Source organism: Octopus sinensis, unplaced genomic scaffold, assembly GCF_006345805.1.
Source record: "Octopus sinensis unplaced genomic scaffold, ASM634580v1 Contig08757, whole genome shotgun sequence".
NCBI lineage: Eukaryota > Metazoa > Mollusca > Cephalopoda > Octopoda > Octopodidae > Octopus > Octopus sinensis.
The window spans coordinates 86,238-113,613 of NW_021831287.1; the positions used below are offsets into that span (position 1 = coordinate 86,238).

The 27,376-nt window shown below is 39.6% G+C and overlaps 2 protein-coding genes and 1 pseudogene across 2 annotated transcripts; all 3 read right to left on the minus strand.

Moving 5' to 3' along the window:
- Window positions 1–237: 237 nt before the first annotated feature.
- On the minus strand, window positions 238–1,617 carry LOC115228000 (intraflagellar transport protein 140 homolog). The gene is made up of 2 exons (XM_029798679.2): window positions 1,528–1,617; window positions 238–1,424 (listed from the first exon to the last, which is right to left on the minus strand). The coding sequence occupies exon 2, from the start codon at window positions 1,377–1,379 to the stop codon at window positions 345–347; it is 1,035 nt and encodes a 344-aa protein (XP_029654539.1). The 5' UTR covers window positions 1,380–1,424; window positions 1,528–1,617; the 3' UTR covers window positions 238–344.
- A 5,622-nt stretch (window positions 1,618–7,239) lies between these two features.
- On the minus strand, window positions 7,240–8,284 carry LOC118761122 (CDK5 regulatory subunit-associated protein 2-like). Its single transcript, XM_036498799.1, has 3 exons — window positions 8,204–8,284; window positions 8,042–8,170; window positions 7,240–7,895 (listed from the first exon to the last, which is right to left on the minus strand). Exons 1-3 carry the CDS (start codon window positions 8,216–8,218, stop codon window positions 7,506–7,508), a joined length of 534 nt encoding a protein of 177 aa, XP_036354692.1. The 5' UTR covers window positions 8,219–8,284; the 3' UTR covers window positions 7,240–7,505.
- Window positions 8,285–23,570: 15,286 nt separating this feature from the next.
- Window positions 23,571–26,434, minus strand: LOC118761123 (annotated as a pseudogene).
- Window positions 26,435–27,376: the final 942 nt, after the last annotated feature.

Sequence of the window (27,376 nt, forward strand, 5' to 3'; positions counted from 1 at the left end):
GCAGCAGGCATTTCCTTCATTTCACTTTGGGTACTAAACTCCCTGCATGCTGATAACCCCGTTTCGGCGGAGACAAATGATCCTTGTGACTTATTTTCTTGGTCAATGGAGGATAATTGCTGGACAATTTGATGGCAGATTTCATGCAACTCGGCAACCCTCAGTGCCATCTGATTTATCAATCCGCGGATAGTTTGATCATCAACCATATTGGAGTGTCATTCTATAAATGGCGCAATCTGTGTTATTTGTCACCTAATGGATTATCAATTCCCCTAATTGAGTGACGGAGAATATTATTGATCCTCCCTCCTCAATCAATGGGGTATTCCCCACTAAGAGTATCAACACAAGTCCTCAATCTCATCAAATACATCTTCGTCCACACCCCCAACACCCACTTCTCGTCTAATCCTGTCCAACATATCCCGACTGACGTACTCGCTCACCCTCCTCCCCAATTCCCTCTCCAACACAGCCACATGTTCATAGGCCTTCCTCCAGTCCTCGAAGGAGTAGTACAATCCACATAAATAAGCACGGACATGAACAGTACGGACTGCCCGGTCTATTCCAGGCTCCTCTAACAGTTGCCGACACTTCTGTTCTTCTTCCCCCTTCATTCTGCCCCCCACAACTCCATCAAACACACTCGCCAATCTGATCCTTTCACGTAAATCAGCAATGTTCTCGTCGTAGTTCTCCCTCTCTTCCATCTTCTCTTGCAAATTCCCGCCCAAACCAATTCGATCTCCAAAATGTGGGCTCATCTGGGGGCCTCGCTTAGGAATGTCAGCAGAATTAGCCTTTTGGTAGTACCCGATGGCCTCACCCCAGGCCAATGTGGCCTTGTTGTAATCTCGATACTCATCAATCTCCAATTGGGCACATGCACAGTAAAAATTGGCAATCAAATGATGTGCTTTGGCCTTCGAATAAAGTCTCAGAATCTCCTTCATCAAACTGGGTGTTTCACTCCAATTTAAAGACTGAAGATAATTTCCCGCCATTATGTATAATTGAGGGTCACGTGATAGGTTTGCCACTCTAAGCACTCTTTCCGTGTCTCCTCCTCTTATTAGAGCCTTCAGAGCATTCTCTGTCTGCCCGGAGAGAGTGTACAGTCGACTGGCCACTTCATATTGGCCATTATTCATGCAATTTAAAGCCAAAGAAGAAATTGTGCTCTCATGCAAAGAGGACCTCTTCTGAGTTTCCAACTTTGACAGAATTTTAAAAGATAGTTGAGGAGTCAGCACTATTTTGTGAGTATTGCACAGTTCGAGGGCATCACAGGGTTGTCCGGAGTTTATTAGGACAGTGATTGCCTTTTCAATGTGCCCTTTATTAACAAAGTACTCCGCACAGTAAGACACCATCTCAGGATCAGTACTATTCACTGACTTTCCAACAGGATCCCCATCCTATAAAAATATAATAAGCATCACTAAAATGTTAATATTTTTCGCGCTATCGTTTAAATAATTTATTACACATGCGGTTAGCCGGTTTAAAAATAAAAAATACAGTGTCCAAAGCAAAGCTGTCGGCGAGTTCTTGAAAGGAAGTAAGATGGTCAATATGGAGGGCCAGCTCGAATGCTTTCGACAAGTCCCCAATCTGAATACATGCACTGTCAACCAACCTGCTGATACAACGTGATTGCCCTTTCCTCCATTCCAGGAATATCCTTCAATTCGAGTGCTACTTTCCGTGCCTCCCCTGGGAGTGCCTTCCCAGCCAGAATTGCCATCTCCGAATAAGACTGACTGGCCTACTGGACTGACCACACTACGACTGCCCTCAGCAGACGGATTGCCTTGGAATAACACTCTCCTTTCTTGTAGTACTCGATTGCTCTCCCAATCTCCCCCTCGTTTTCATAGTACTTCCCAATGTAGATGTAACACACTGGGTGACCACATTTGTCACTCATCTCCAATGCCTGAAGGTTAAGGATAGTCCAACCTCCTCTATTCTGTTGCACTGACACAGTACTGACACAGCTGACTCAATGTCACCAATGGCCGTCAATAAGGATATTCCCGCTTTTACTTTCTTACAATTTATTAATACATTTGCCAACGACTTTTTCATTTTACTAAATAATTAAAATAATAAAAAACATATTATTCCCCTGTTCTATTTTTTGCCTTAAAATAGGCAGGGAACTCTCATCTGGCTTGAACCACAAATTATTCACTTCCAGACCACCCGCCCCATCGCATAATTCGGGCCAGTAATTAAGCATATTCTCCACTTCCTTCGAGCCTTCCAAGTGCTTTGCCCTTCGAAGCCTAATTACTGCTTCCTGCATTTTGTGAGACTCCTGGGCGACTTGCAAAGCCTAATATTGATAATTACAAATTACTTTTCCCCAGTCTCCCGAACATTGATATAACTCGGTCAGCTTGGACCCTGCCAGCAGATCAGAGAACTACCAAATATGCCAACAATATACCTCCTCTCCCACACACCCTGCCAAAACTCCCAGGATGACGTCATCAGACTCGTTCTTTACTGCCCTGTAGGCTAACAGAGAACACGTGTCCTCTAATTTGGCGAGGCAGGTGAGACAGAGCTTGATTTTTCTGTATTTGACACACAATTTGGCCATCTTCTTCCAAACCACCTTCCTTCAATTAAAATACAATTCCCCACTCTGTCACATGTCCTATAGACTTGACAGCCTCCTCCAAACTGCCAGTCGTAGACAGATAGGCAAATTCCATCATGTCAGAATGTTCTATAACATGCAACAACAAAGCCACTTAATTTTCCCTCCAAATTTCGAAAAGTATGGACAACCAAATCCGAAGACACGTGATCAAATCCCAGGGAATTAGTCTACCATTCACATATAAAAACAAACTTGGCTAACAAAATAGACAGAAAGGAGAGACATCCCCGCCAGCAGCCTAAACGTGGAGGGAGCTGCCAATGTCTCAACCAAGAGCAATCCTTTGGGCGAACAGGCAAGGATAGCCAGACCATATATGTTCTAGAATATTCGAGAACATTCTACATTGTTTTTGGATTGACAGACAATAAATCGACTGTCATCCTCATCCCAGGCGTGTCTCGTCGCACAGCACTGCAAGGATTTGACTTGTTTGGTCACCACATCCACAACAAATAAGCGGGAATCCACTTGTCCTCTGATCTGTTAATAGAACACCCACAAACAACATTCTTAACAAGGAGAGACACATAATTCCCCCCAGAATTGCACTTTACATCCACAAACTCCCCAAAGTCCTCCACGAACTCATTCACAGAGAGTGCACTCACTGCCTCCCCGGGTGGTCTATCTGTTTGTGTGGAGGACAACCTTCCATCACACTTGTATAAATAGATCATCCCACAACTCGTCTCCACCAGTAGGTTAGTCCTCACTTTACTCATCTTTGTCGGCCTTCCCCTCATGCTTACACACTCACTACTCCCTTTTCGGTGTCCCTGGGGTTTAATCCACTGATAGCAGTCACCTTCAAGTCCAGGATGACCACTGATTTCCCCTCAATGTAATAAATGTGGTCTTTTATAAGACAAATGTGGTCTGCCAGGCAGTCGAGCATGTCTACATAGTGAGCATCACCATTTTCGATTTTAAGAATGATTATTTTATATCCATTCCAACAGATTAAATAGTTCTGGGTGATTTATTATTTTAGTGTGGCTAACCTCACTCATCGACATTCCAATGGCGGTAAAATTCATCTCAATGAAAAATGATTGATCTTTGTTGGTGAAAAAGTACTTTTGTGAGTCAGTCTGGACTATCATCGCCTCTCCGTCCTTATCCAACATTATGCCCTGTTTTTTGAGAATAGTACACGTAGAAGAAGATGTAATAAACAGACCATCACTGCCCCACTACACCCATTACTATTATTTATTACTTTAATAAATTTAAAATCACCCCCGATTGTGGTGGTGTATTTTATTTGGTGTCCCAGTCGTGGTTCTGTGCTCAACCTGAATATAAACACACGACCCTCCGTCGTACACACACCCAAATACCCTTAAATTCAACCACCAATTAATACTTTTTTGGCGGGAAAATTCCATTGCTTTAATATGGAAATTTCCAGAACATTCTTGTTGTAGATCAATGACATAGTTGTCCTCCATTTGCAAGTCGCAGATTCTGAGGGACTAATAAGGCAGGACTGACCGAATTAGGTTGTTTCCATCAGAAATGCCCACAAATCTGCTCTCAGCCAGAAAGAGGCAGGGATTGTCCACATTCCCACTCAGTTTGAGCTGTCCTGTTTATGTGGAGACAACCTTTCTGGTTTCGACAAACGGAGTCTTGTCAGTGTGCCAGTGGATGAGAAGGGACCTCGTAATGCTGATGAGCACTTGCTGTCCTTCCAAGTGGTAGAGACCGATTACGTAATCATTGACTTCAAAGCACTTCCGGAAACCACGGAATTCCGTGATTGAGTTGATGTGGCCTTTTTTGAGACTTTAAGGATACCATTTTCGAGAGCAATGAAGAGGGAAGGGTCAGTGGTCTGGGAAGAGGAGGGGACTCGGAGTGCCAAGAGCATTGGCTTGGAGTCGAATTTGTAGGAATCACGAAGAAGGGGACCGTCCTCTTGCCCACATTGACATATATGAACATAAAAATCCTAACATTTTATTTAATTAATATAAATTAATAATTAAATAATTTGTATTAAATTAATATATACTTTTGTAAAAATAACGATATTATTTCCATCAAAATAAATTTGTTCTGGCCTGGACTCGAGAGTGACTTTCTGTCCGACAAGCAGTACCTCTTGGTCACTGACGTTGTACAGTCCCACTGAAAAGTCATCCGAGACGAGGATTATTTTTGAGTTTTGAGGACACCAAGAAGCCAGAACACAACTGGCACTGTCATTTATTACAATTTCTTGTCCAAAATTGCCCTACAATGGTATTTGATGAGACTTGATTGTTCGACAGACGCACTGAGAAAGAATTAGGAGTGTTGGATATTATCGCCGTCTGTCGGAGGTTTGGGTGTGGTAAAATTAGTTGTTGTTTCCCAAGTGGTAACTCCTGAGTGATGTAGGTAGACATTTAAATTTGTGTTGCTTAGATATTCTTTTATTCAAAACTGGTTAGCATTCATAAAATGAAATTTTTAATACGAAATTAATAATTATTATATAATTCCTTTTTCTGATTACAATTTTATTTTTTAAAATACAAGTAAAATGATTAATAAAAGTTCACTGAAATTCGATACTCAGGAATGAAAACTAATTTTCGAATGAGTCAAATTTATTCTTATTTGTTACATGAGCCGAATTCTGAACATATTTGCATAATATAAACCACATCCGACGACTTCACATTCGAGGCTCTCCTCAAATAATTAATGGGGACGTACCCCACCACTTGCTTGGACTCGGCCAGGCAAAATCCGTACTGATTTGGAGAGCCTTTGACGACCACGACTTGTCCCCTTTTCATTTGAAGTTGTTTGCCCTGCCAATGACTCAATCCACCCACCATGTTGGCCGTGACGTTGATTGCGGAGACTGGATCATAATCCAGAATGGCCACATAGTGGTTGTCACTGCTGGGAGTCAGGCTGCTTTTCCCCCCCTTTTTAGTCTGGATTTGCTTTATTTTTTCGATATCTGTGATCTCCTGCACGACATTGCTCGGGACATAGCCAAAGCGACCGCGACACTCCCCCTGATAGAACCCATCTGAGTCAATTTCCCCATAAACCTATCAAATACACTCAAAAACTCCACTTTGATAACATCATCCTTCATAAATGCTATTTCCTCGTCAATTATGTCCTGATTGGGGGACATTTTGTGGGGGTCGTAGGTGTAGAGGGCCAGAAAATACCGAATCTGGAAATCATTTGGCGAATCACCTTAATTTTGTTTTGTTGGGTCGCCAGATTCTCCGAATACTCAGAAAAGTCACTCAAAAACTGATTTCCTCTGCCCTTTATGTCTGAATCTGAAGTCTCCACTATTCTGGGCTGCTTTATCATAGGCACAGCAGTCTGCTTAGTTTTTAAAAGCTTTGTGTCTTCCTTAAGAACACTCTCCTCTGTGGATTCAGAGATCTACAATATGTCGGATGGAGACCTGGAAAACATCCCAAATAAGTTTTTTGGTGACTTCGAATGGTTCACTGTCGGCAGTTTCTGTTCCGTCGTAACTCATAGTCCGGATGGTGGCTTTCCTGGCCATTCCCTTCCTCAAACAGCAGGCAGGAAGAATAACATAATCGCCTGTAATAAACCACTCTCTCACATCACTTTTTGGTCCCGATATTTTTTTGACCAATTCTCCGTCGACGTAGAAGGCGTACCCCTTTGGTCCACACACCGAGTCTTTTTCGGGGGGAGGTCGCCAACTCACGAGGAGACTGCCCAACTGGGGACCCGGCTCAATCACCAAGCCCGTGGGAATGTTAAAAGCACCAGGAATAACAGAAATATCAAACATGGCTCAGTCGTGCGGAATAACGTTGTTTCTGAGTCGCTGGTGATTCGCTGCTTTTTCTGGGAGTCGATAAACACGGCGGTCAGTCTGAGTTTGTACTCTGTGAGGGGATGGAGGTGGGAAATAGTAGCCCGGACTATCCCCGACTTGACGAAGCCATGTCCGAATCGTCAATATACACAATGTGATGACAGTTGCTGTTCCCCGGTAGCCAACTCACCGTCACCGAATACCCCGTCACATGTTCTACTCGCACATTGGAGGGGGAGGAGGATGCCCCTGCAATGTGTGTAGGAAGTCAACCTCGGCCAATCAGGAGAGTGCACTGAGCAGGGTCGGACTGAGTGTACAAGTCCATTCTGTTCACTACGCTTATTCTCGATAACTAAAAGTGGAGTCACAATCCAACCTCCTCGTACTCAATGTCCTCCAAAATGTGCTTTGGCTTGTTGGTTCCTGAGATTGATGCCATTTTTATGCCATTGAAATAAATGTCGAAGAATTGGTTGTCGTTGGGGGATTTTAGTGAGGGTGGAGACGTCCAGGATATGAGCAGTCCTTTGTTGAATTCTCTCTCCACTTTTAATTTCATTGGTGGTAGGACGACCCCACGTGACACATCCCTCTCCACAACACTACTTTGTTGAGTCTATACATTCATCACCAACCACTACCTCACTGCCCTCTCTTCTCCTTTCTCTCAAATCTGCTTATTACCACAAAACTAAAACCACATTCGTCTGTTTGAGTCTGTCCAGTGGTCGTGTGGATCTCAGTTTGTGTAGTCCCCACATAACACGTCCGTCTGACCACCTCCCTTTGGAGAGACAAGTCTCCTTTATTACTGTTCATTTGTTCCTCTAACGAATTTATTTTGGCCTCAAAATTCTGAATTTGTTGACGTGAAATTACTATTTTTTGACTGTCCAAATGTGAGTTCAATTCTTTGATTGAAATTATTTTTTGCCTCAATTCATTCTGAAGGGCACGGTTCTCCTCCTTCAATTCCTCAATGATCTGCCCTTCAGTCACAAACTATACTTTATCGTCTCTCTTGTTTACAATCTGGGGAACTCGGAGTGAACTGTCGGCACATTCTTTACTCAGTCGTTCGTTCTCTTCCTTGACCTGCCAATACTCCAAAAGACACACCAATTGTATCCGCTTCTCTAAATGCTCAATCTTGGACTTTTGCTGAGTAGTCAGCACTTTTAGTTCGTTATTGTTTTTAGTCAGACGCTCATTTTCCCGTGTCTGTGAAATGTCACGACAAACTACATTTTCAGCCACTTGATTTGCGAGATGTGTAAATCTGCTTAACTCAGCTCTGAGGGCTGCATTGGTCTCGTCCAGTGCCCTCGTCCGGTCCCTTTCCAAGTCGTACTGAGCCTTCATTCGGTGGTTCTCTCGTTGCATATAAGCAATCTATGGACACATTATGCCTCCGAACTAATACACCAGCACTACTGCCCTATAAACCTCTCTTATGCGTATTATTAAATGTGTTATTGTTTAAATTGATTAGCAATATCGCGCTAGTCGATAATGCGTGCTTAGTCCCTCGGGCATACCGTGTTGTGCTTACTCTCAATTTCCTCAGTCAGCAGAGTTATCTTTGTCAGGTTTTCTGCCAGTTCTTGTCGTAGGAATTTCTCCACATCATTTTTGGAATTCCGAAAAAACGAAATGCCACCGAGTCTCTAAGGATTTGTTCATTCTATATATACAAATACCTTACATCCATACATTGCAGTCTCAGATGTTCTATCACCTTTTCCTGCTGGTCTCTTTTTCTTTCGCTCTGTTTATATTTCTCACTCAAAATGTCGAGTTGTCGCGTTTTTACCAACAGTTTTTTCTCCTATTGGATTCTACAATTTGTACTCACTAAAATCCTTATTTTTGTGCTCTGGTTATCTTTTGAGGGCTCTATATTGTCCATTTTGTAGTCCGATTAAGCACAGCCAATTAAACCCGAATTGAGCACATTTTGCTTTAAAAAGCACTCACACTTGCAATCAATGTACACATTTTGCCATCTGTGCCTCCTTCTCCGATCAATATGGCAATCAATTATTCAATTAACACTTGAAATGGGCAACTTAATTGTGTTGTTCGACATTAAGTTCGATTTTCATCACTCTTTGTTGGACACTCGTCATGGATCGATGACAAATTGGAGGATTATCATTTATTCTGATCGTCTCCCACATGTCAAATATAAGAGGACGCCATAATTGGAGAGGGACCTTCAGACTTGAAAAATTAATTTATTTTAATTCTTATCTTATGAATTTAATTCTGATTTAAAACTTCAAATTAATCTGATTAAACGCGAAATTTTTCTTCAACTTCTACTCCAGCAGTTCTCAATCGTGGTCCCCAGGAATTTTGAAAAAATTAAAATATATTATATTTTAAAGTAATTGTGTAATTAAGTATAAATAAAAAACATTGAAATTAACGTGATTTATTTTCAAGGTTTATCATTCTAGTTATTGTTAACAAGAATCGTCGTCTTTGGTCAGATTCTTAAGTTCAATTTGGATTTACTAAATTCATTGCCTGAAATAATGAAATAAATGCATGATTTGCCATATAATTGTGGGAAACAATTCACTGAAACCTTCTCAACTTAGGCGGCACAAAGAGTCTGTACACTCAGAAAATTGTTGCTCACATGAATATCTTAAACTCAAAAAAACTAAATTTGATTCACAGCTGAATGGTTTAATAAATCCAAAGATAAACCGAGATTAGAAGCATCCTAAGCGTTAATTTTAATTTGTATCTAAAAATAGGTCTCAAAGATTATTGCAAAAAAACAAAACTGTACACAATTCTGGGGAAAAGTCAATTAAATCAGCGGCTTTTGAAATGGGTCGAATTTTATTTGGTCCAGATGCAGTTAAGGACATACCGTTATTCAACGATTCAATTTCCCATAGAATTTCAGAATTGTCATGTGATATCCTGGAGCAATTAATTAAACGAATTATTAAAAGTATTAGATAAGCATCCAATTGGAGGAGTCAATTGACATTTCTAACGTCTGTCAGCCTGTCTTCTTTGTTGATGATGTGAATATCATTGATGAGTTTTTATTTTGTTTGGAGAGAGTACATTTTTAATATTTTTGACAATTTTATGAAGACGAATAAAATCCAATGGGACAAAGTTGGGAACATTAAGATAAACTCTCAACATTGTTTAACAATATGCTTGAAAGAAATGACTTTTCAGAGCTTGGAAGAGGATACCTGTGACAGTCGAGAACGAAAATAAGTTATCTGGACCGCTAGAGAACTTAAATTTGTTATTTTAAAAAATAAACTACTGAAGATTCTTGCACTAATCATTGGATCGGATTTGAGAACTTTTAAATCGATATTTATTGAAAAGCAGGAGAGCCTTTAGAACTGGGAGATCAAAAACTGATTTACTAAATGATTACTGTGCTATTTGTAAGAAAATAGTTATCTAACGTATAATCGACACATCAATGAGTAGTTTCCGTCAAATGCATAAATGCAACAACTCCATTCAGTGACACGTAAAATATTACATCCTCAGAGCAGTAAATGGATGTAACCTTTGAATCGTAGGCATTCGTTATATTATGGAAATATACTAAGTGAAGGCGTGTAATATGGAGATTTCTTTCTTTTTTTCTGTAATCGAAATAACAAAATCACCGAAACCATCAGAATATATACCTAGTTTGGATTAATACGTGCACTCTATTCCTTGCTCCTTGCCCAAGTCCCATTTCATTAATGAACGCAACTGGGTGTTTATATTGACTGGTACTCAGATGAGAGGTAATGTCTTTCTCGTTTGTGGATGTTGTTTCTTTTTAATTTTCCATATTTCAATTAATCTCAAAATGCTGACAATAAAAACTAAAAACCGTTTCAAATAAAAAGCTGTTACCCCACGACCTTATTGTCATTTCAAACATAGAGGATCTTGCTATTATCATTTCGATACATGAAATCTCTACAAAGCCAAGGGTGGTTTCATTGAACTATACTGATAATTTCTTACTTACTTAACGAATTTTCTATGATTTTTAGTTTAACAAAAAATTTTAATGAGAACTTATATGAACTTTCTTGAAAACTGAAAAAAAATGACTTGAAAGGCAATAAACTTACAAATTTTTAATGATTAAAATACCTAGCCTAAGGCTCATTCTTTATTTTAACTCTAGTTCTATTGCAAAGCTATATGAACTTCAAGTCAAATATCAGATCTACAACAAAATTTTAGAAAAAAAGCTGCTGTTTTCTTTGACATTTGATCCATATTTTTCGATTTTATGAAAATAAATCCATTTTCATTTATACTCACAACAAAATAAGCACGCGTGTTAATGTGTTTATTTAATTTTCGTTTTGATGTTTTAGTACTTTGACTCGTATGAAGACTGTGTGAAACTTTAACATCTGAAATAAACAAACGAATGTCATCTTTCCACCTGCGCTTTCAAACCGTGTGCTCTTCCATTACGTCAGAATTCTGAATAGCCTCTATTCTACTATGATTCCTTATATCTAAATATGTCATTTATTTCTTATTTTATTAAATTTTACTAGTTATTTTCCGCTTCATTAGTTGCTAAAATACCATTATTACCACATTCTCCTAACTGAATTCTTCGTTTATTGAAGAAGCGTATAGAGAAATAGATATGATTTAGCCTGTGTACAATCAAAGATTCAACCATATAAAAAATCACAATTCAATGTTTTAAGTCTGTATATACGCATTTAAATCGATTTGTAAAATTTTCAAAAAATCGATTTTTTGAATAAAAAGCTAATTTCTATAATATTAATTTTACTTACAATCACGATTATTAAAGTTCCAACAAAGCGCTTAAAATTGAAGTTGACGTCGAAAGATGTTAATTTAAAAGGCACTTGGCAATTGATTATGGATCATGAATAACGTCGACCTATGTACTATTTAGTTAGAAAAGTCAAAAAAATAAGTCAATTACCAAAGTAATTAATTATGGTTAGCCCAATGAATGAAGGGCGTGTTCATCCATTAAACTGACTATAAAAATGTGAGCAACGCCTAATTGTCAAATGTCGAAAAGCATCGTGTCTCATGGACCCATGGACCTACGAATTGTATTTTATAATTTTTTAATCCACAAAGGATACGCTTGAAATACCTCAAGTCCAAGACGACGGTAGATTTGGCAGCTCTGAGTCATAACTAGACGTCCTAATAAATATAAAATCAGTGGGCGTGTGTGGGACGGACATCACAATTTGGAAGAACGGAGGACTCGGGGGAGTCAGGAACGTTCGACCTCTCCGCATTGGTCACGAGCCGGCCGGGATTGTTGAGAAGGTTGGCTGCAATGTCAGAAACGTCAAGCCAGGTGAGTGTTATGGAATATAAAAGGCGACCGAGTGTGCATAGAACCACTCATTGCCTGCGGGGAATGTCGCTTCTGTAAACTGGGACGTGGGAATTGCTGTTCCAATCAGGGATATTTGGGGGTCCACGACACGGACGGGGCACTGACACAGTACCACACACAGCGAGCCGACTGTTGCTACATGTATGGTTTTCCAATGAGACCTCAGCCTCCCCGATTCCTTGTCCTTCGACGAGGGAGCGATGGTTCAGCCTCTTTCGATAGCCGTCGGAATTTGCAAACGAGCGGGAATTTCATTTGCACAAAAAGTGGTGATTGGTGGGACAGGAGTCATCGGGACATTGTGTATGATGGTTGCCCGGGCCTGTGGGGTTTCGAGGATTTGTGTCACTGGTTTGGGACTGTGTCATTCATGTAGATATTCTTGAGGATCGAGTCAACTTTGCACTCAAAAAAGGAGCCGATTGTGGCGTGGTTGTCAAAGAAGAGGACAGTCCAGCAGAAATTACTCAGAAAATAGTTGCCGAATTGGGGGGCATGGCTGACGTGTCTTTGGACTGTTGTGGGGTCTCTTCCAACATTGAGAGCATTCTGCAGGTAGGACTCAAATGGTTATGACAGGCCACTTTGCCTGGAGGAGTTCTGACGTTGGTGGGGATCTCGACTGGGATTTTATCTGCCAAAAATGTTGTCTTCAAAAACCTCGACGTTCGGGGATTTTATAAAACATTCAACTGGTAATGTTTTGTGAGGATTGCAAGCTATCCTGAGGCTATTGATCTTATCGAACAGAGAAAAGTCGACGCAGCTTCAATCATTTCTCACAGAATCCCCTTCGAAGAATATCAGACTGCATTCGACAACATGGTCTCGGGAATAGGAATGAAAAACATAATCTACTTTTAATTGATTAACTATTTCGGATTTGTTAAATTAACCAATTCCCTTGTTATGAACACTTTTATTCCACGGGCATATTTTTTATCTAACGTAAATTAAGTATTAATACTTTTCAAAATTATAATAATAATCGGTGAAAAGCCTGTATCTATGAGTCTTATCTGCTCAATTTCAAGAATAATGGAGAAAAATCGTGTTCAGAAGATTATTTACTCAGAAGATTATTCACTCAGGCTTTTCAAATTAGTTTCGAGAATCAAAATCTGGTCTTTATTTGGCATCGAAAAAATACAGTTACACACATATCGAAGAAAATAAGTGAGACAAAGAGTGATAGTCTAACATCGGAGTTTGTTCAGACTCAGAGTGTCCATTATTTGGATGGTTTTTGACAACGATAATGCATATTAAAGAAAAAGAGAATTCTGAAGAGTTTGATTTGAATGCCGATACGCTTGTTTATATCTGAAAGAGTATGTTTGTACCAGGACTTTTATATGGATGTGAAAATTATGTTCTCCGACGAAAAACAACGGATTAGTCACATTTTTACTGAGTCGTAGGACAGAGAATAAAGACTTTCAACAATAACAGATAATTTGGGGTTTTTGGAAACCGTCAACAATGCGAAGAGGCTTTTTAAGACTCATAAAAAGACTGTGTCCTTATCACATAACTTTTCTTGTTCTTTTGGTTTTACGTTAAATAAAAACATTGATTCATAATAATATATCTGTTTCTATGAGAACGTTGGTTTCAGACTTGATGAAACGAAAAGATAAAATGGACAAATGTCTTGATAACATAAACATATCAGTGGTTGAACTACAAGACGACTTGGTACGGATTTGCAAAGAATATTACCCGAAGGACAACCATGAGGGACAGTGCTCTGAGGCAGAACCCAAAGACTCGATTATAGTTCATTTGCTCCCATACATACAGGAATGTGTTAAAAGTTTTGAGAAGGCCCGGAATCTGCTTAAAAAACACAAAATCTCAATGCCGGATATCAACAACCAACGTGACCTTCGAGTTGTCATCAAATTAATCAAGTCACTCAACGTAAAGACCAAACTGATAAGGTTTCTGACGACAATGTACATCAACACCAAGTCAACCACCAAAAAGATCAGGAAAGTGTTGGGACAAATCACAGAACTCGTGTTTGACCGCCTTGTTCAGTTCGACCGTCCTAACAACCTTTCTTATTTCAAAAATGTCAACAAACTAACTTCTGAAACCCTCTGTTCAGTCGACGTGGAGCACATTAAAATCAGGAAAGCCATCGAGGGCACTCTGGAAGGGTCTCCAAGGGCAGAAGAGCCCCTCAAATTTGTTAAAGTGTCGGCGGAGTTGACTAAATCCTCAAAACTGGCCATCATTCGCTTCATTCCAGAACTCGTAGACGAACTGTTCGAATTGTTCTTGTTGGCCGCCAGGTGGGTGTCTCTGGAAAAAGAGTCCGTCAACAAAATATATGGCCAATTAGAAAAGGTGGTGGACATGTTAATAGTTTTAGTCTGTTCAGAATGAAAGTCACAAATGTTTTATAAACGGAAATGGGCGTTCTTTACTTCATTTTTTTGTTCTTAAAACGTCAGTCGAGAATGTCCAAAATTTGTGCGGAAAATCTGTTTTGTATGTGTCTCCGTCCCTTGTGAGTAAAAGTGCAGTTCTCTATGATCGTTCGCTCACAAAATAACCTCAAACATATTTTCAAAAAAACCCCAATGACGTCTATAATAAAATGTTGCAAATTTGTATGTAAAGTAACTTTTGTCGTATTAAAAGACTGCTAAGAAAGTAAACCTTAGATGTATCTTTTGAGCTATGTTTTCTTTTACTCGATTATAATGTGTTATGATAGATAGTACAGCGTGTTTTTATAAGTTTTGTCATCTTTCATTGACTAGATGAAAAATGTACTTTGAAAGTTGTGGAAGTAAAGGTTGCCCATGCAATAGTGATCTTGCTTAATCGCTTGAAAACTCGATATTTATGACGCCCAAAGTTAATTATCCAAGAATATATAATCTCACAATGCCGAATGAACTGACGGAATGGAAAAGAATATAAAATCAAATATTACCCATCCAATTTACCAATTTAATGCCTCCAAACAAGACAGAAATCAAGATAAGTATAACCGTGGCAGTTGTCGCGACTACACGTCCCAGTTACAGAAACAGTACAATCTCCTATTGAAGAAACATGCCCTCGCAGAGTGCACAATTGGTACAACCCATCATTCAGTCGCCCAGATTCTCTAAGAATTTCAAATTTGATGCAAAAAAACGTTTCAGAACCAACAAAAAAACACTTCACCTCTTCATTATATTTAAACAAAACGGATGTGCTCGAATCCGAGGACTTTATTCCCCGAGTACTGCAAGATCTCGACGAACTACAAAGAAAAGTAAAAAAGTGAAAATATTTTTCAGATCGACAAAAATATTGATTTATTAGAATCCGGGGCTTATCAAAATAGTAGAGAAGCGCGACATCACATTTCAAAAATTCAAAAAGAATTTGACTTTATAAATAGTCAGTATTTGGAGGCCAAAAAGTCAAGACGACTAGTCTTTGCTACAAAAAACGTGGACAAAAAAGTGTTCGAAACCTCCACCAAACTCGAAAATATATTTGAACTGGTATTTATTGACGATCAATGGAAGGTCAATACATACGACGAAACACGACACAAATCAACCTTCCGACTTACCCAAAACACACTCAAAGTACTAATCAAGTACCAAATAGAAGGATTCTCCAGAAGAAAACCTCCAAAGATGGAATGACCATCATAGGAAAGCGTTCAGACTAAAGCGATCAGATATAAAACGGTAGCGTGATCTAAATTGATGTCAGTATGTCTTCCAATCAGGAATTGGAGGTTCAGGACAGCGGGCTTTCTTCAATTATGGAGCCTCCCAGCACCGATTATATGGAATCTCCCATTTTTGAACAATCGTCGAATGTTTAGAGTGGACATTCAATTTATTTTAGACTAACAGCAAGAAAATCGGTCACTTGTTGAACGAGTTGGTGTTCCAGTCGAGATCACTGGAAAATTTGTCCTTTCGACTGAATAACAAAATAATGACCAAATTTGGAAAAGGAAAGAAATTTAGCTGGAAATAAATTAATTACAATTTTAAGTCATCTTTATTGTTTTTCCACTAAGAAAATTGACTCCACAACCCAAAGTGAGTTTTAACCGACAGTGACCTGTGTATTACAGTTGTGTGGTTAATCACTCTAATCAGGCTGAAAATATATTTTTCAGCAGCAAAAATAATGTTGGAATTCCAGCGTTTAGATTTGATAGTACTGAACTCATTAAACTAACACGAGAACTCAAAATAAGCATTTCAGTAAGAATATAATCAATGAATTACAAAGTGACTTCATTTTTAGTGTCCATCAAATTAATGCCTATTTTGGAATCCTTATGAATATGCTGGTAGTTTTCAACAGGACAATTTGAGTGTAATTAAGCATCCTTTAACCCAGGATTACATAATGTTACTACGTATTCAGCAACTAAATAAAGAACTAGTAAATTTAAAAAGCTTAGATTAGGCCATCGTTTTGGACATGCAGTATTCCACAGTAAAAATAGACTTTATTGTTCTCTGATTTATGGTGCCAATAATTTTGTTTAATTCACGACAAGAAATTTAGATTAAAAAACACAGAAATCCTATTTTTGTAGACTTGAATTGCTAATAAATTTAAGACAGATATGGTCACTTGCACAGAAAGTTGTTACAACATGTTTTGAAAGAATTTCCCAATGTTTATTGTTTCTTTATAAAGATATCTCCGACATCAACATGGAGGCCGGGATGTGAGATCTGGCTAGTTTGTTTGTTTTATCACCATAAAAATCTTATTTATTTATTTTTAAATAAATGTTTTTAAATTTATTAAATAGTATAATGTCTTGTGAGCATAAGACTGATGTTATAGACACGTCTTTAAGTAATTCAGAAAGGAACTATGTACTTGTAAAGAGAGTAGATGAGAAATGCTTAGAAACAAAATGCAACTCGATTTTCAAAGGTATCCTTAACTGGTTGAAAGAAAGAACTCAAAAAATGTGTGGAATCATCTTATATATTTACAGACAGATACTTCTGCAGGCCACTCTACAGAAATATTCAGGAATGCCGTCTGAACTGGTTGGATATTTCGTTTTATTTTTCAGTAGCAAAGACAAGGAATTAGTCGCCCAGTGCAAGGAAGAATATGTCACTCAAAGAAATAAGAGAAAAATAGCTCAAAATAAATTAAGTATTTGTGATTGCTGAATTTTAGACAAAATGAGAGATCGTGTAATTAACGAGTTCGCCACCACATCAACTAACTAATTTTTCCCTCAATTTTTCAAACATTTTATTATTTTTAATAAATACAAGATGTCTTTTTTTTTTTTTTTTTTAAGAAAAGAAAATGGAACAGGAAGTCAGCTACTAGCCGCAGAGAGAATAGAGAAACTGTTCCCCCTGAGTACGGCTATTGAGACGCGCTCAAAAAGCCGATTGACCTCGCGGGGGTCGTTTCTAATCCTCCCGAGGTGACGGCCTCTCTCGGTGAGAAAACGTAGCGTGGCTGGGCCGAATGTGCCTGATGTTTCGACTGAAACAGGCACAAAGAGGAATCTGTCGGCGAGCGAGGCGTACTTGTCTTTCTTCCGGGTCTCTGCCCTCCTCGCCGCTGTGCCAGCTTCGATCGCGGACGCGAGAAGGCATGTTGACGCAAAAGTGTCAGAGCATGTCGCGTCCCAGACGATCGCTTTGCCGCACTTGAACGGGAAGAGCGAGACGCCGTCCGGCCTCTTGCCATCGCCCCTGTTAAGGCCAGAGGGCTCCAGCTGGCACGGGATGCCGGTTGCCTCGAGCAGACGCTGTATTATGGAATTAAGCTGTCCGTGCCTGGGGAACTTCCCAGGGCATTTGCGGCAGGAGAGCGGGTGTAGACCTTTGCGGTCTATATGAGCCCCGCAACGGCATTGTGAGGCTGGCAATGTCCAAGCCGAGTCGGAGAGATATTCCGATTCTTAAACAGTCTGGGTCCAGGAAGGTTCCAGCTGCAGGGGAAGGATAGGCGTTGATCCAGGCGCCAGTCCGTGGAGATGCTCCAGACAACAGACAAGCACGCCGGTGTTGTCTCCGTGAGACAGTAAGTACCGGAAAGACTGAGAGCTGCTGATCTCCGTCCATTCGCGCATAAGGCATAGGTCAACGGGAGTTTTTAGTCCGCAATCTGTCCACAACGATGTGCCGTATGAAAGCTCTGAGTCCGTGAGCGATCCAGAGGGAGAAGGAAGGATCTGGACTACGAGAGGCATGCATCGGTGAGAAGAAGAAAGAAAGCATGGCAAGGAGAGGACCGAGGGGGCTTGGAATCCGAGACCCCCGTGCCTGATAGGCAGGATAGCCTGTTTCCAGCCCATTTCGTCAAAATGTACGTTTGAGATTTGAACGAGAGTATTCCTGAGCAGCGAATCGAATTCTCCGACTGCATCCGGGAATCGGAAACAGGGAGAAGTGCGAAGTGCGTACTCCAAACGAGGAAAGGCAAGAAAGTTCTTCAGTAGGAAGAAAGCCACATGGGCGTCGATGGATTTAAGAGTGTCGAATGATTTTTCCATATTAAGAAGTTTAGCGCGGAGGAAAGATGGGATTCCGGACGAGAATAGAGGCGTACCGAGAAGAGTAAGTTCTTCGGGCAGAACGGTGCGTATGGCTGGGAGATTATGGTCGAACAGGGCTGGATTTCCAGAGTAAAGAGTGCATGGTCGTATCCTATATTGAAAATCTCTGATTTTTGTGGGTTTCACGGTAAGGCCTATAGAAGCCAGTATCGGAGCCACATTGTTCAGGTCATTTACAACACTATCGGCCGGGCCTCCAATGGAGGCGTCGTCGAGGTACCAGACGTTGAGCTCAGAAGTGCACGAGCGGACCGCTTCATCGATGGCCAGCGAAAAAGGAGAGGGCCGAGAGGATCGCCCTGTTGTACACGGTGGCGGAAATAATGGTAGAAGAGCGGAGATAAGAAGAGTAGGAGAGCCGTAGCTTTGGTGCACGAACCGATAAATGGATGGGCAACGAAGAAAGCAAGATTCCAGCACTGAGTCGCGGCGGACACTGTTAAATGCGTTGTTAATGTCAAACTTGACTAAGATTCGGGGATGTAAACTCTCGGTCACAAAGCGTCTGGCGGCATGCACCGCTGCCTCGCAGCCTGAGGAAACCCCAACTCCTAGCTGTAACGGGAGGAAAGCTTTTGCAAGTTCGGGGAGACCGACCAGCAGGCGAGCTTTGAAGCCAGACGTCGGAAAATGTTCCCGACGGCGATAGGACGAACTCCGCCGTCTTTTTTGGAAAAAGGAAGCAGATGGGCGGAGAAAATGAGTCCACGAGCGAATGCGGATAAGTTTGAAGATAAAAGGTTGTTGACAAGTTCCGTGATCGAGGTAAGGAGCAGCGAGCCTGTTGGGCCGATCAAGGGAGAGATGAGGTTGCGAAGGTGACTGGGGCGGAGCCCCTCAATGCCTGCACTGCTGCTAGGTGAAAAAGATTTGAGAGCGCGGCAGATCGCATCGTTGGTGAGTTTCGGGGGGGAGGGCGTGGAATCGACGGATGGAAAAGGCCTGAGGTCTACAGGGGCGGGAGGGTGTTTGCACTTCAAAGTGTTGATAACGTTTTTGGTCGATGGGAGTACTCCGCCATTGGAAACCAGAACTCTCATAGCAGCTCTGGTGTCGCCCTCGATCATTTGGACAAGATACGAGGCCCAAGAGAGGCGGTGTCAAAGCCTGAAGTACCGGCGTTTGTACTATCGTCGGGATTGAAGCGCTTTGCGGCTTCGACATGACTGGCAAGGATCGAGCTTAGAAACTCGTCCTTAGCTGATTGTTCCATAAAGTCCGAGATGTTGTTTTTGACGGATGTGGCGAGAGAGCGATCTGATTTCTCGTGGTCGTAACTGAGACCTAGTGCAAGAAGAGGAAATAGGAAGATTCTGACCCAGCGGATTTGGATGAAGAGAAAAGGATGTCATTTATTAGAGAGGCCAAAGATTCGGATGCCAGCGGCCGGGCGGCCTTAGGGATTTTTCCGAGCACAAAGCGGCTGCGGCGGAGCGAGGAAATTGCGAGGAGGACATCTTCTGCGGAGAATTCGTCCAGGCAAATAGCGTCCGCGGGGGGTTTCCGGGTGGGGATTTTTGGATTTCTGCGAGGCTGAGGTAGGCAAGAGGGGCATAGCCAGCATTTTAGTGCCATAGCCTCTTATCAAATAAATTAGTCTCTCTATTATATAAATTATCAAACAATAAAAATTAAAACAACAACATATTTTTTAAATACAACTTAAATTAATTAAAGTTTAAAAAAATAATAAATATTTTAACAATATTGATTCTTGTGGGTTGTTGTTTGTTACGATTAATTTGAACATATAAGCTTAATTTATCCATATATATAATTATTTGTAGAAATGAATTATAATAATCAAAATCCGAACATTCCAAACAGCACTACGCCCCCTCAATTCCCCTTTGTCCCATTTATTCCAGTGGAAGCAGTGCCACCAATCCTGCCCCACCTCAACAACTACCCTCCTCCCCCCACATTTATCACTAAAAACGAAAATTCAACCAACAAAAAACAAAAACCATTTTCCCGCAAACACATTCGGTCCTCGGCAGGTCAACAGTGGGAAGATCCGACCCTCCTCGACTGGGAATCACGTTTTTATCCAAAAAGATTTTTTAGACGATTTCCGCATTTTTTGTGGGGATCTCGGAAATGAGGTGACCGACGAAGTATTGGCACGTGCTTTTGCCAAATATCCTTCACTTTTGCGGACTCGTGTTATCCGAGACAAGCGGACGAATAAAACGAAGGGATTTGGGTTTGTGAGCTTTAAGAATGCCACGGACTTTACTAAAGCCATGAAGGAAATGAACGGTGGTGTTTGAGGGGTTATATTTAGGGAAATATGTGGGGAATAGGCCTATTAAGCTTAGGAAGAGTGACTGGAAGGATCGGAATGTGGAGAATGTCCGTAAGAGGGATAGAGAGAAGAAAAAACTGGGGATTCGATAATTTTGTGATTAATTTGTTTTTCTAATAAATTGTTGTTCTAATAGTACAGTTGATGATTGTTTTGTCGTCTAATCGTAGCACTTTAGGACTGTATGTACACTCCAAATGGCATCAGATTTTATATTTTATGCAATTTTGATTATTTTCATGAATTTTTTAGTCAGTTGATCACAACTGTGGGAATTGGACAGTTATAATAAAAATGTTTTAATAAGAAAGGTCTACGGAGAATTACGTATTTTAATTTTGTGTATATTTTCTACAAATATTGCTAAGAACTGGCTTTAGTTTAGGTAAAAGCCTGCCGTAGTTGCGAAGTATACAAATTAAATTATGACGCATTTTGAGCAAAACTATTTCGAATGAGTAAATTTTTGTACCCTAAAAGTAGAGTATGTCATTTTCCTCATTCTCTTAACTTACCAAACTGCTCGAATTTCTGCGGAAAGTAATCAGATAACCATGCTTCGGTTCTTCCCGAAAGTAAAATTTTTAGCACAGTCGAAGAAATAAAACAAAACATTGCAAACCGTTGTGCGGAAAATGAACCGAAGAGCATATACTGGGAGGAGTATTATAAGCTGAATCCAAATAATAATTTGAATATACAGGACTTAAACATCACTCTCAGTCCATCGAGCAAATGTTAAGTCGAGTGTGAGTAATTTAGATTATTGCTCTTTCGCTCTAATTCATGGGGGATCCTTGTCAGGGACGGATTCCGCTATCGATTACTGTTCGAGTGTTCTCATATTTGGTCTCCAAGCTTTGATAAATGTGTCCATTACTTCTCCGCTATATCTGAATATTGACTGTAGATGTTATGGATACAATATTTGGGGACATTGGAAAAAGGAGTCGTGCTCTTCTGTTATATCCAACAACCTGTTGACATGTTCGTGTGACAATGTGGGAACCTATGCCCTCATTCGGGTATTTCGGGCACACATTGTAGCCACTAACTGACCGTTTTAGTGGAGTTTTGGTAGACCAACTCGATCTGTGTGGAATGGACATTGATTGTGCGGCCAAGTTCTCAAAAGAGCAGTACAAGCAAGTTATAACAGGCAGAATATATCAGCAACAATTCACAAACCAAATAAACCTCTCTCTGTCCAACTTTGAAAGTAAATTAATGCATTATGTAGCCCAGATAACTGCACTTTGTTAACTTATACTCTCATTGCCAAGCCTGAAGGAATATACGGCGATATTTTGTTTTGTCTTCTTCACAATGCACATGGAGAACCAGTAAACGCGAGGATTGAGTATCTCATGAGGGGAAATACGTCTAATACGTATTTGTGTGTTTACTATGAAACGAACATTAATGATTGGTCGACGTCAGGCTGCACAACACTGGTCGACCAAAGTGGTCTAATTCGCTGCCAATGTACCCACCTGTCTGTGTTTGCTATTTTACTGGTTGGTGTCTGTCTAGAGAGTGATTTAGAATCCGGACGTTGAGAAATACCTCCCTCAGTCCCAAGTGGTCGTCATTTCTCTAATCTCCCAAACTGGTCTCTTCTTGTCTGCGATTGTGGAGTACTGCTCAATAGGCCTGATATTTCTCAACTGGAGGTTTGTAAGCGTCCAGCCCGTTCATAGAAGTGCCAAAAAGTCTGTTACTCAAAAATATTTTCTCCAACTATGTCTGGCACTATATATGCTCAATTTTGCATTTATGGGCATTTTTGCTTCCTTTGGAGAGGACAGACTTTCCTGTAGAATAAGTGGAGTAGTCCTTCATTATTTTTTGCTGTCTTCATTTTTCTGGATGTCTGCTTCGGCTGTGTACCACTACATTATTTTGGTCAAGGTGATTGGAATAAATACGATTTTTCTCAAAAAAGCAATTCCCTGGATTTCCTGGAGTACAGACTGGTCCTTACGTTTTAGTTTTCCCGACCTTGTTCATCGCACTCGCGTTTATGGTTGATAAGGAGTCCTACAGTCCAAAAAACAACATGTGTGTCTCAGTAACTAAACTGCAGATGTTGGCTAGAAAGTGGCCCGTTATATGCCTCCGTCTACGCTCCTGTGCTTGCTGTTATTCTGGCAAATTTGTATTTGTTCATCAAATTGTGTCTGGTTTTCACAAAAGTGTCGTTTAAAAAGAAAGTCAAAATAAAATTGCTGTTTTTGCTGTTTCTTTCTTTTGGTTGACGTTTATTTGTCATTGTAGGATTCACGTGGATTGTCGGTTTTATAACTTTGTTCAGTCAAAGTTTTGTTTTTGTTTATTTGTTCTGCTTTCTCAACGCATTTCAGGGATTTTTTATCGTGTCTTTACGCTCAGTCGACGACCCGTTTTTGAAAAAAATATTTTGTCGACATTTGTCACTTATTAATCAAACAAACTAATTATAATTCACGTGTTTTCTATGTCTTCTCTAGATTAGGCTTCCTTAATTTAAAGGCGTTTTAAAATTTTGATATTATATGATAAAATTATTATTTAATATAACATTTATAATTTGTTGTAATTAAATAAAATATAAAACGCGTGTAAAGTTAGTTGTGTTCACCTGAGTCAATTTCTCAACACATGTTTTGAAATGTTACAGTGGTGAAATATTATAGCATTACATTATGAGAAATGCAACAATTTTATTACTAAATATCCAACTTTTTGTATTTTATAAATCACCATTCCTAACCTCTAATGTGGTAATCAGAATTAATTAAAACGTGTTAAATTGAACGTATAAGTGATTATTTGCTAGGCAATTTAATTTGAGAGAGAATTTTGTTTCCTCCACGCTCGAATACAACCTGAGCCAATTCACAGGCCATTTCGGCCACGACAGCCATTTCACCCTCGTCGGCCAAAGCGGCGATTGATGTGAAAGCTGACTGATCCACGGAAATGGTCTTCTTTAAGGAAACTTCCGTGCTTTCTTCGACACTTTCCGACCCATCCAAACTCATTACAATCCCCGTCAAAGATAAATTGTCAATTCCTGCTTTACATCGAATACCAACTGGAGCAGAACAGCCAGCTTTCTACAAATATAACCAAACAAATACAAGACGATAGAGAAAGACTCTTTCAGCCAAACACTCTAAAATAGTCTCTCGGCAATTGATAGGTCTTAACATGTTCAATAAATCGTCATCCCCCCTTCTCAGTTCGACTGCAATGGCTCCTTGTCCCACAGCATAAAAGAGAGGACTCTCATTCATGTACTGCCAGGGTGATCCTCGAAAGTCTGACCTGTCCAATCAAATGTTCAAGTCCCATTCTTTTTAGACCTGCAGCAGCCATGACCAAAGCGTCGTAAATCTTTTCAGTTCTGTCCAATTTGGAAAGACGAGTATTCACATTCCCACGCTTAGAAAATAGTCAGAAATAACTCACCACATCCTTTACTTCCAAATGAGGAAACATTCTCTTTATTTGGGCAATTCTCCGCAAACTGCTGGTCCCCACAATTCTGGTAAATTAGCAAGAAGGACTACGAATTGGGAGGCAGTTGAGCAAGATCCTGACAGGGAGTTCCAGAACGGAACACAATCGCATCCCTACGATCTTCCCGACTAGAAAATTAAATTATTAGTCCCCACGGAAGTATGCAGCCAATCACGAGTCCTTCCTCGAGAGTTGTGGGCAGATCCTTCATAGAATGGACAGCCATGTCGATTTCATGAGCCAAAAGAGCGTTTTCAATTTCTTCTGTGAATACTCCTTTTCCTCCGATCTGAGAATTTAAAATAATTTCCGAACACTAGGCAATGATTTGTCCTGATTTTTGTCTCCCAGACTGTCCATGTGGACTATATAAGGGTAGGGAATGTGACCAACCAATCTCGAGTTCTATGTCTTCAGCAATGGCTAGACTGCGTATGGCATCGATGACTGTGTTGGTTTGGATGAGTGCTAACTTGAAATGATATTTTAGTTTACTTGACTTTTTCTAGTCCCAATTCTTATTTTTCGCTTCATAGTCATTTTGTGCTGCTAATATGTTTGTGGTTAGAAACAAAAATAATTAACATTCATAAATTAGGGGGACTAAACAATTTATTTCATTAAAATATGATAATTATAATTGTAAAAATAATTAAATGGAATATAATTTGTACATACGCCACGTTACGAATTTTTCGTCAAATTTACTTTGAAAAATATTTTTTTACATTATGAAATATTTTGTTACAAATTAAAATCGAATATTCACAAAATTAAAATTTTTTGACCAGAACAAAAAGTAGTCATTAATTTTTAATTTACGCGTATGCTATCAGTCAATATTCCTTTTCTTCATTTTTAACATATACCATCAGGCCCCGATTACTGAATCCGAGACCTGGAAAGCAATAAGTGCAGCTAGAAATGCGGCTCCGGGATATGACAAGATCCCTATGTCCTGCTTTAACCATGCACCAAGCTGTTTGGTGTCTCTGCTCACAAATCTCTTCAATTCCAGCCTTCAGAGAGGGTTTATGATCGCTGGTTTCAATTCCACCATATGACCTCGAGTTTTTCAGTTGGGCCTTTTGATGCTGCCTGCAAAGAATATAGTCTATCTGGTTATAAATCGGAATGGTATTTCCAAGTTTATCTTTTCTAAACCCAGTCCAGGTGGTTTTATTCCTTGCCGGGTGCTTGAAACAAGTATTGAATAAGAATAAATTGAACGCCGTGCAAAATTGTAGCATTGATTCTCCGGGGAGGTTGCGGCGGTTTCTTCCATGAGCTCCAATGCATGTTTCCCCGGGTTTGGCAGTTACAGCCCTAGTGTCCAGTCTCCGGCAACAAACAAGAAGTAAGAAGCAAAAAGCGAGCTGTATACACTCGTGAGGGTGGAATAAAAGTCGTCCAGTCGGTGATGGCTCATGGCACAATGATGATTATTATTTTAACCCAAGAATCACCAACAGTTAATTAGGGTAATTAATTAGGTGATTCTAACAATCCTCAAAATCTTTCTCAGTTTTTCCCGATGTTGGACTCTGGACCCAATGCAAGTGCGGGACGGGCGGGGAGCAGTTTTTGTGAGGAATTGGATTGGGGTGATGTACTTCTGATTGTTGAAGTCTTTTGGCAGGTGGTCTTGTTGGATGGCTAAGAAACCCTTTCCATCTTTCTTAATAAGTTGGTCAAGCGGAGTTGGGGTAATGTTGTTCAGTTTGGAAATTTTCGTTATGCTAGCCGCATAGTGTAGTCTCAATTTTAAGGCGGTTAGACCATGAGAGATTAGAACCCCAAGCGGCACAGGCATAGCCAATTGTTGGTTCGATGAATTGTTTGTAGAGGGTGCCAAGAGCCGGGAACGGTGTCTTTAGTCCACCAAAAATCGATTTGATTAGTCTAATCTTTCTCTGACTGGATCTGATGGCCTTCTCTAAATGGGCAGTAAAACACATGTGGGTGTCAAAAGTTACCCCCAGAATTTTAGGGTTCTTCGTGAATGGGATCTTTTCGTTGTCCAGAAAAAGATTCAGATTTTTATATTAATACAATATAAGAAAATCTGAATTGGGGGCAGAAGCGTACTTTTCGTTGTCAACCTTCACACCGTGTCTGTGCTCAATGAACATACTCCCCAACTTCTTTTAAGCATAACCGACTGGATTTATTTCCTAGTTCCTACTTCAATGAATGACTGCATAAGAAAATCTAATTAGCCTAATTTAAGTAACAAAATTTAAATCAGGTTAAATTTCATCTATTTTAATAAAAAACTTTAAAAAAACTAGTCTGTGAAGCTTTATTAGAAACTTCCTCTCGGAATTGATAATTTCCATGGGCCACGAATTAAAACGTATAAACGTATTTGATTGTTTTGGCCAATTTATAAGTTTAACCTTGTAGTTTTTTCATATCTCGTCTTAGTTTTTATAATTGGTCTGAAAAGCAATAATTTGTATTTATTTTTAAATTATATTAACTATCTTATTTTTATTTGAAAACAATAATATAATACCGATTTTGCATTTTAAATAACAAATTTAATAATGGAAACAGCGACATTCAAGAAGGGAGTTATAATTTTTTTATCTATATTATTGCTGGTTTTAAATGTTTCTAACTTATTTTAATCATAGTTACTTTCATTGGGATTTATTGTAATCTCATCTCTATATGGAATAGAGTTTAAATTTTTAAACACTTTTGAAAATAATATCATTCTATATTCACTTCCTATTGGGATAGGTTGCTTATCTGGAATTTTCATCTTTTTGATTTCAATTAGTGGATTCATATCTATATCCAGAAAAAATAAATGCATTAAAATATTTGTATTCTAATAGATTTTATCTAATTTTAGTTTATTTTCGGTCTTTTAACCGTCCTGATTCTTTGCTTAGCAATTATTTCGGGGTTGTTAAGCTTTCAGCCTGTAATAAAAATGGGAATTCGTTCATTCTTCAAGGCTTTAATTGATGATTACGATAAAAACATTAAGTTTATTGACGATCTTCATAAAAAAGTGATTAAATCTTATATTTATCTAATTCTTCGTTAGCTTAACTGTTGTG

What these genes read in the sequence shown, in the direction of transcription:
- LOC115228000 (XM_029798679.2), bottom strand. Translation starts at nt 1,379, where the DNA reads ATGGTGTCTTACTGTGCGGAGTACTTTGTTAATAAAGGGCACATTGAA.
- LOC118761122 (XM_036498799.1), bottom strand. An exon ending in TTGAGAGTAAGCACAACACG is followed by an intron (nt 7,896 to 8,041) that starts GTATGCCCGAGG and finishes ATGTGTCCATAG; the next exon opens with ATTGCTTATATGCAACGAGA.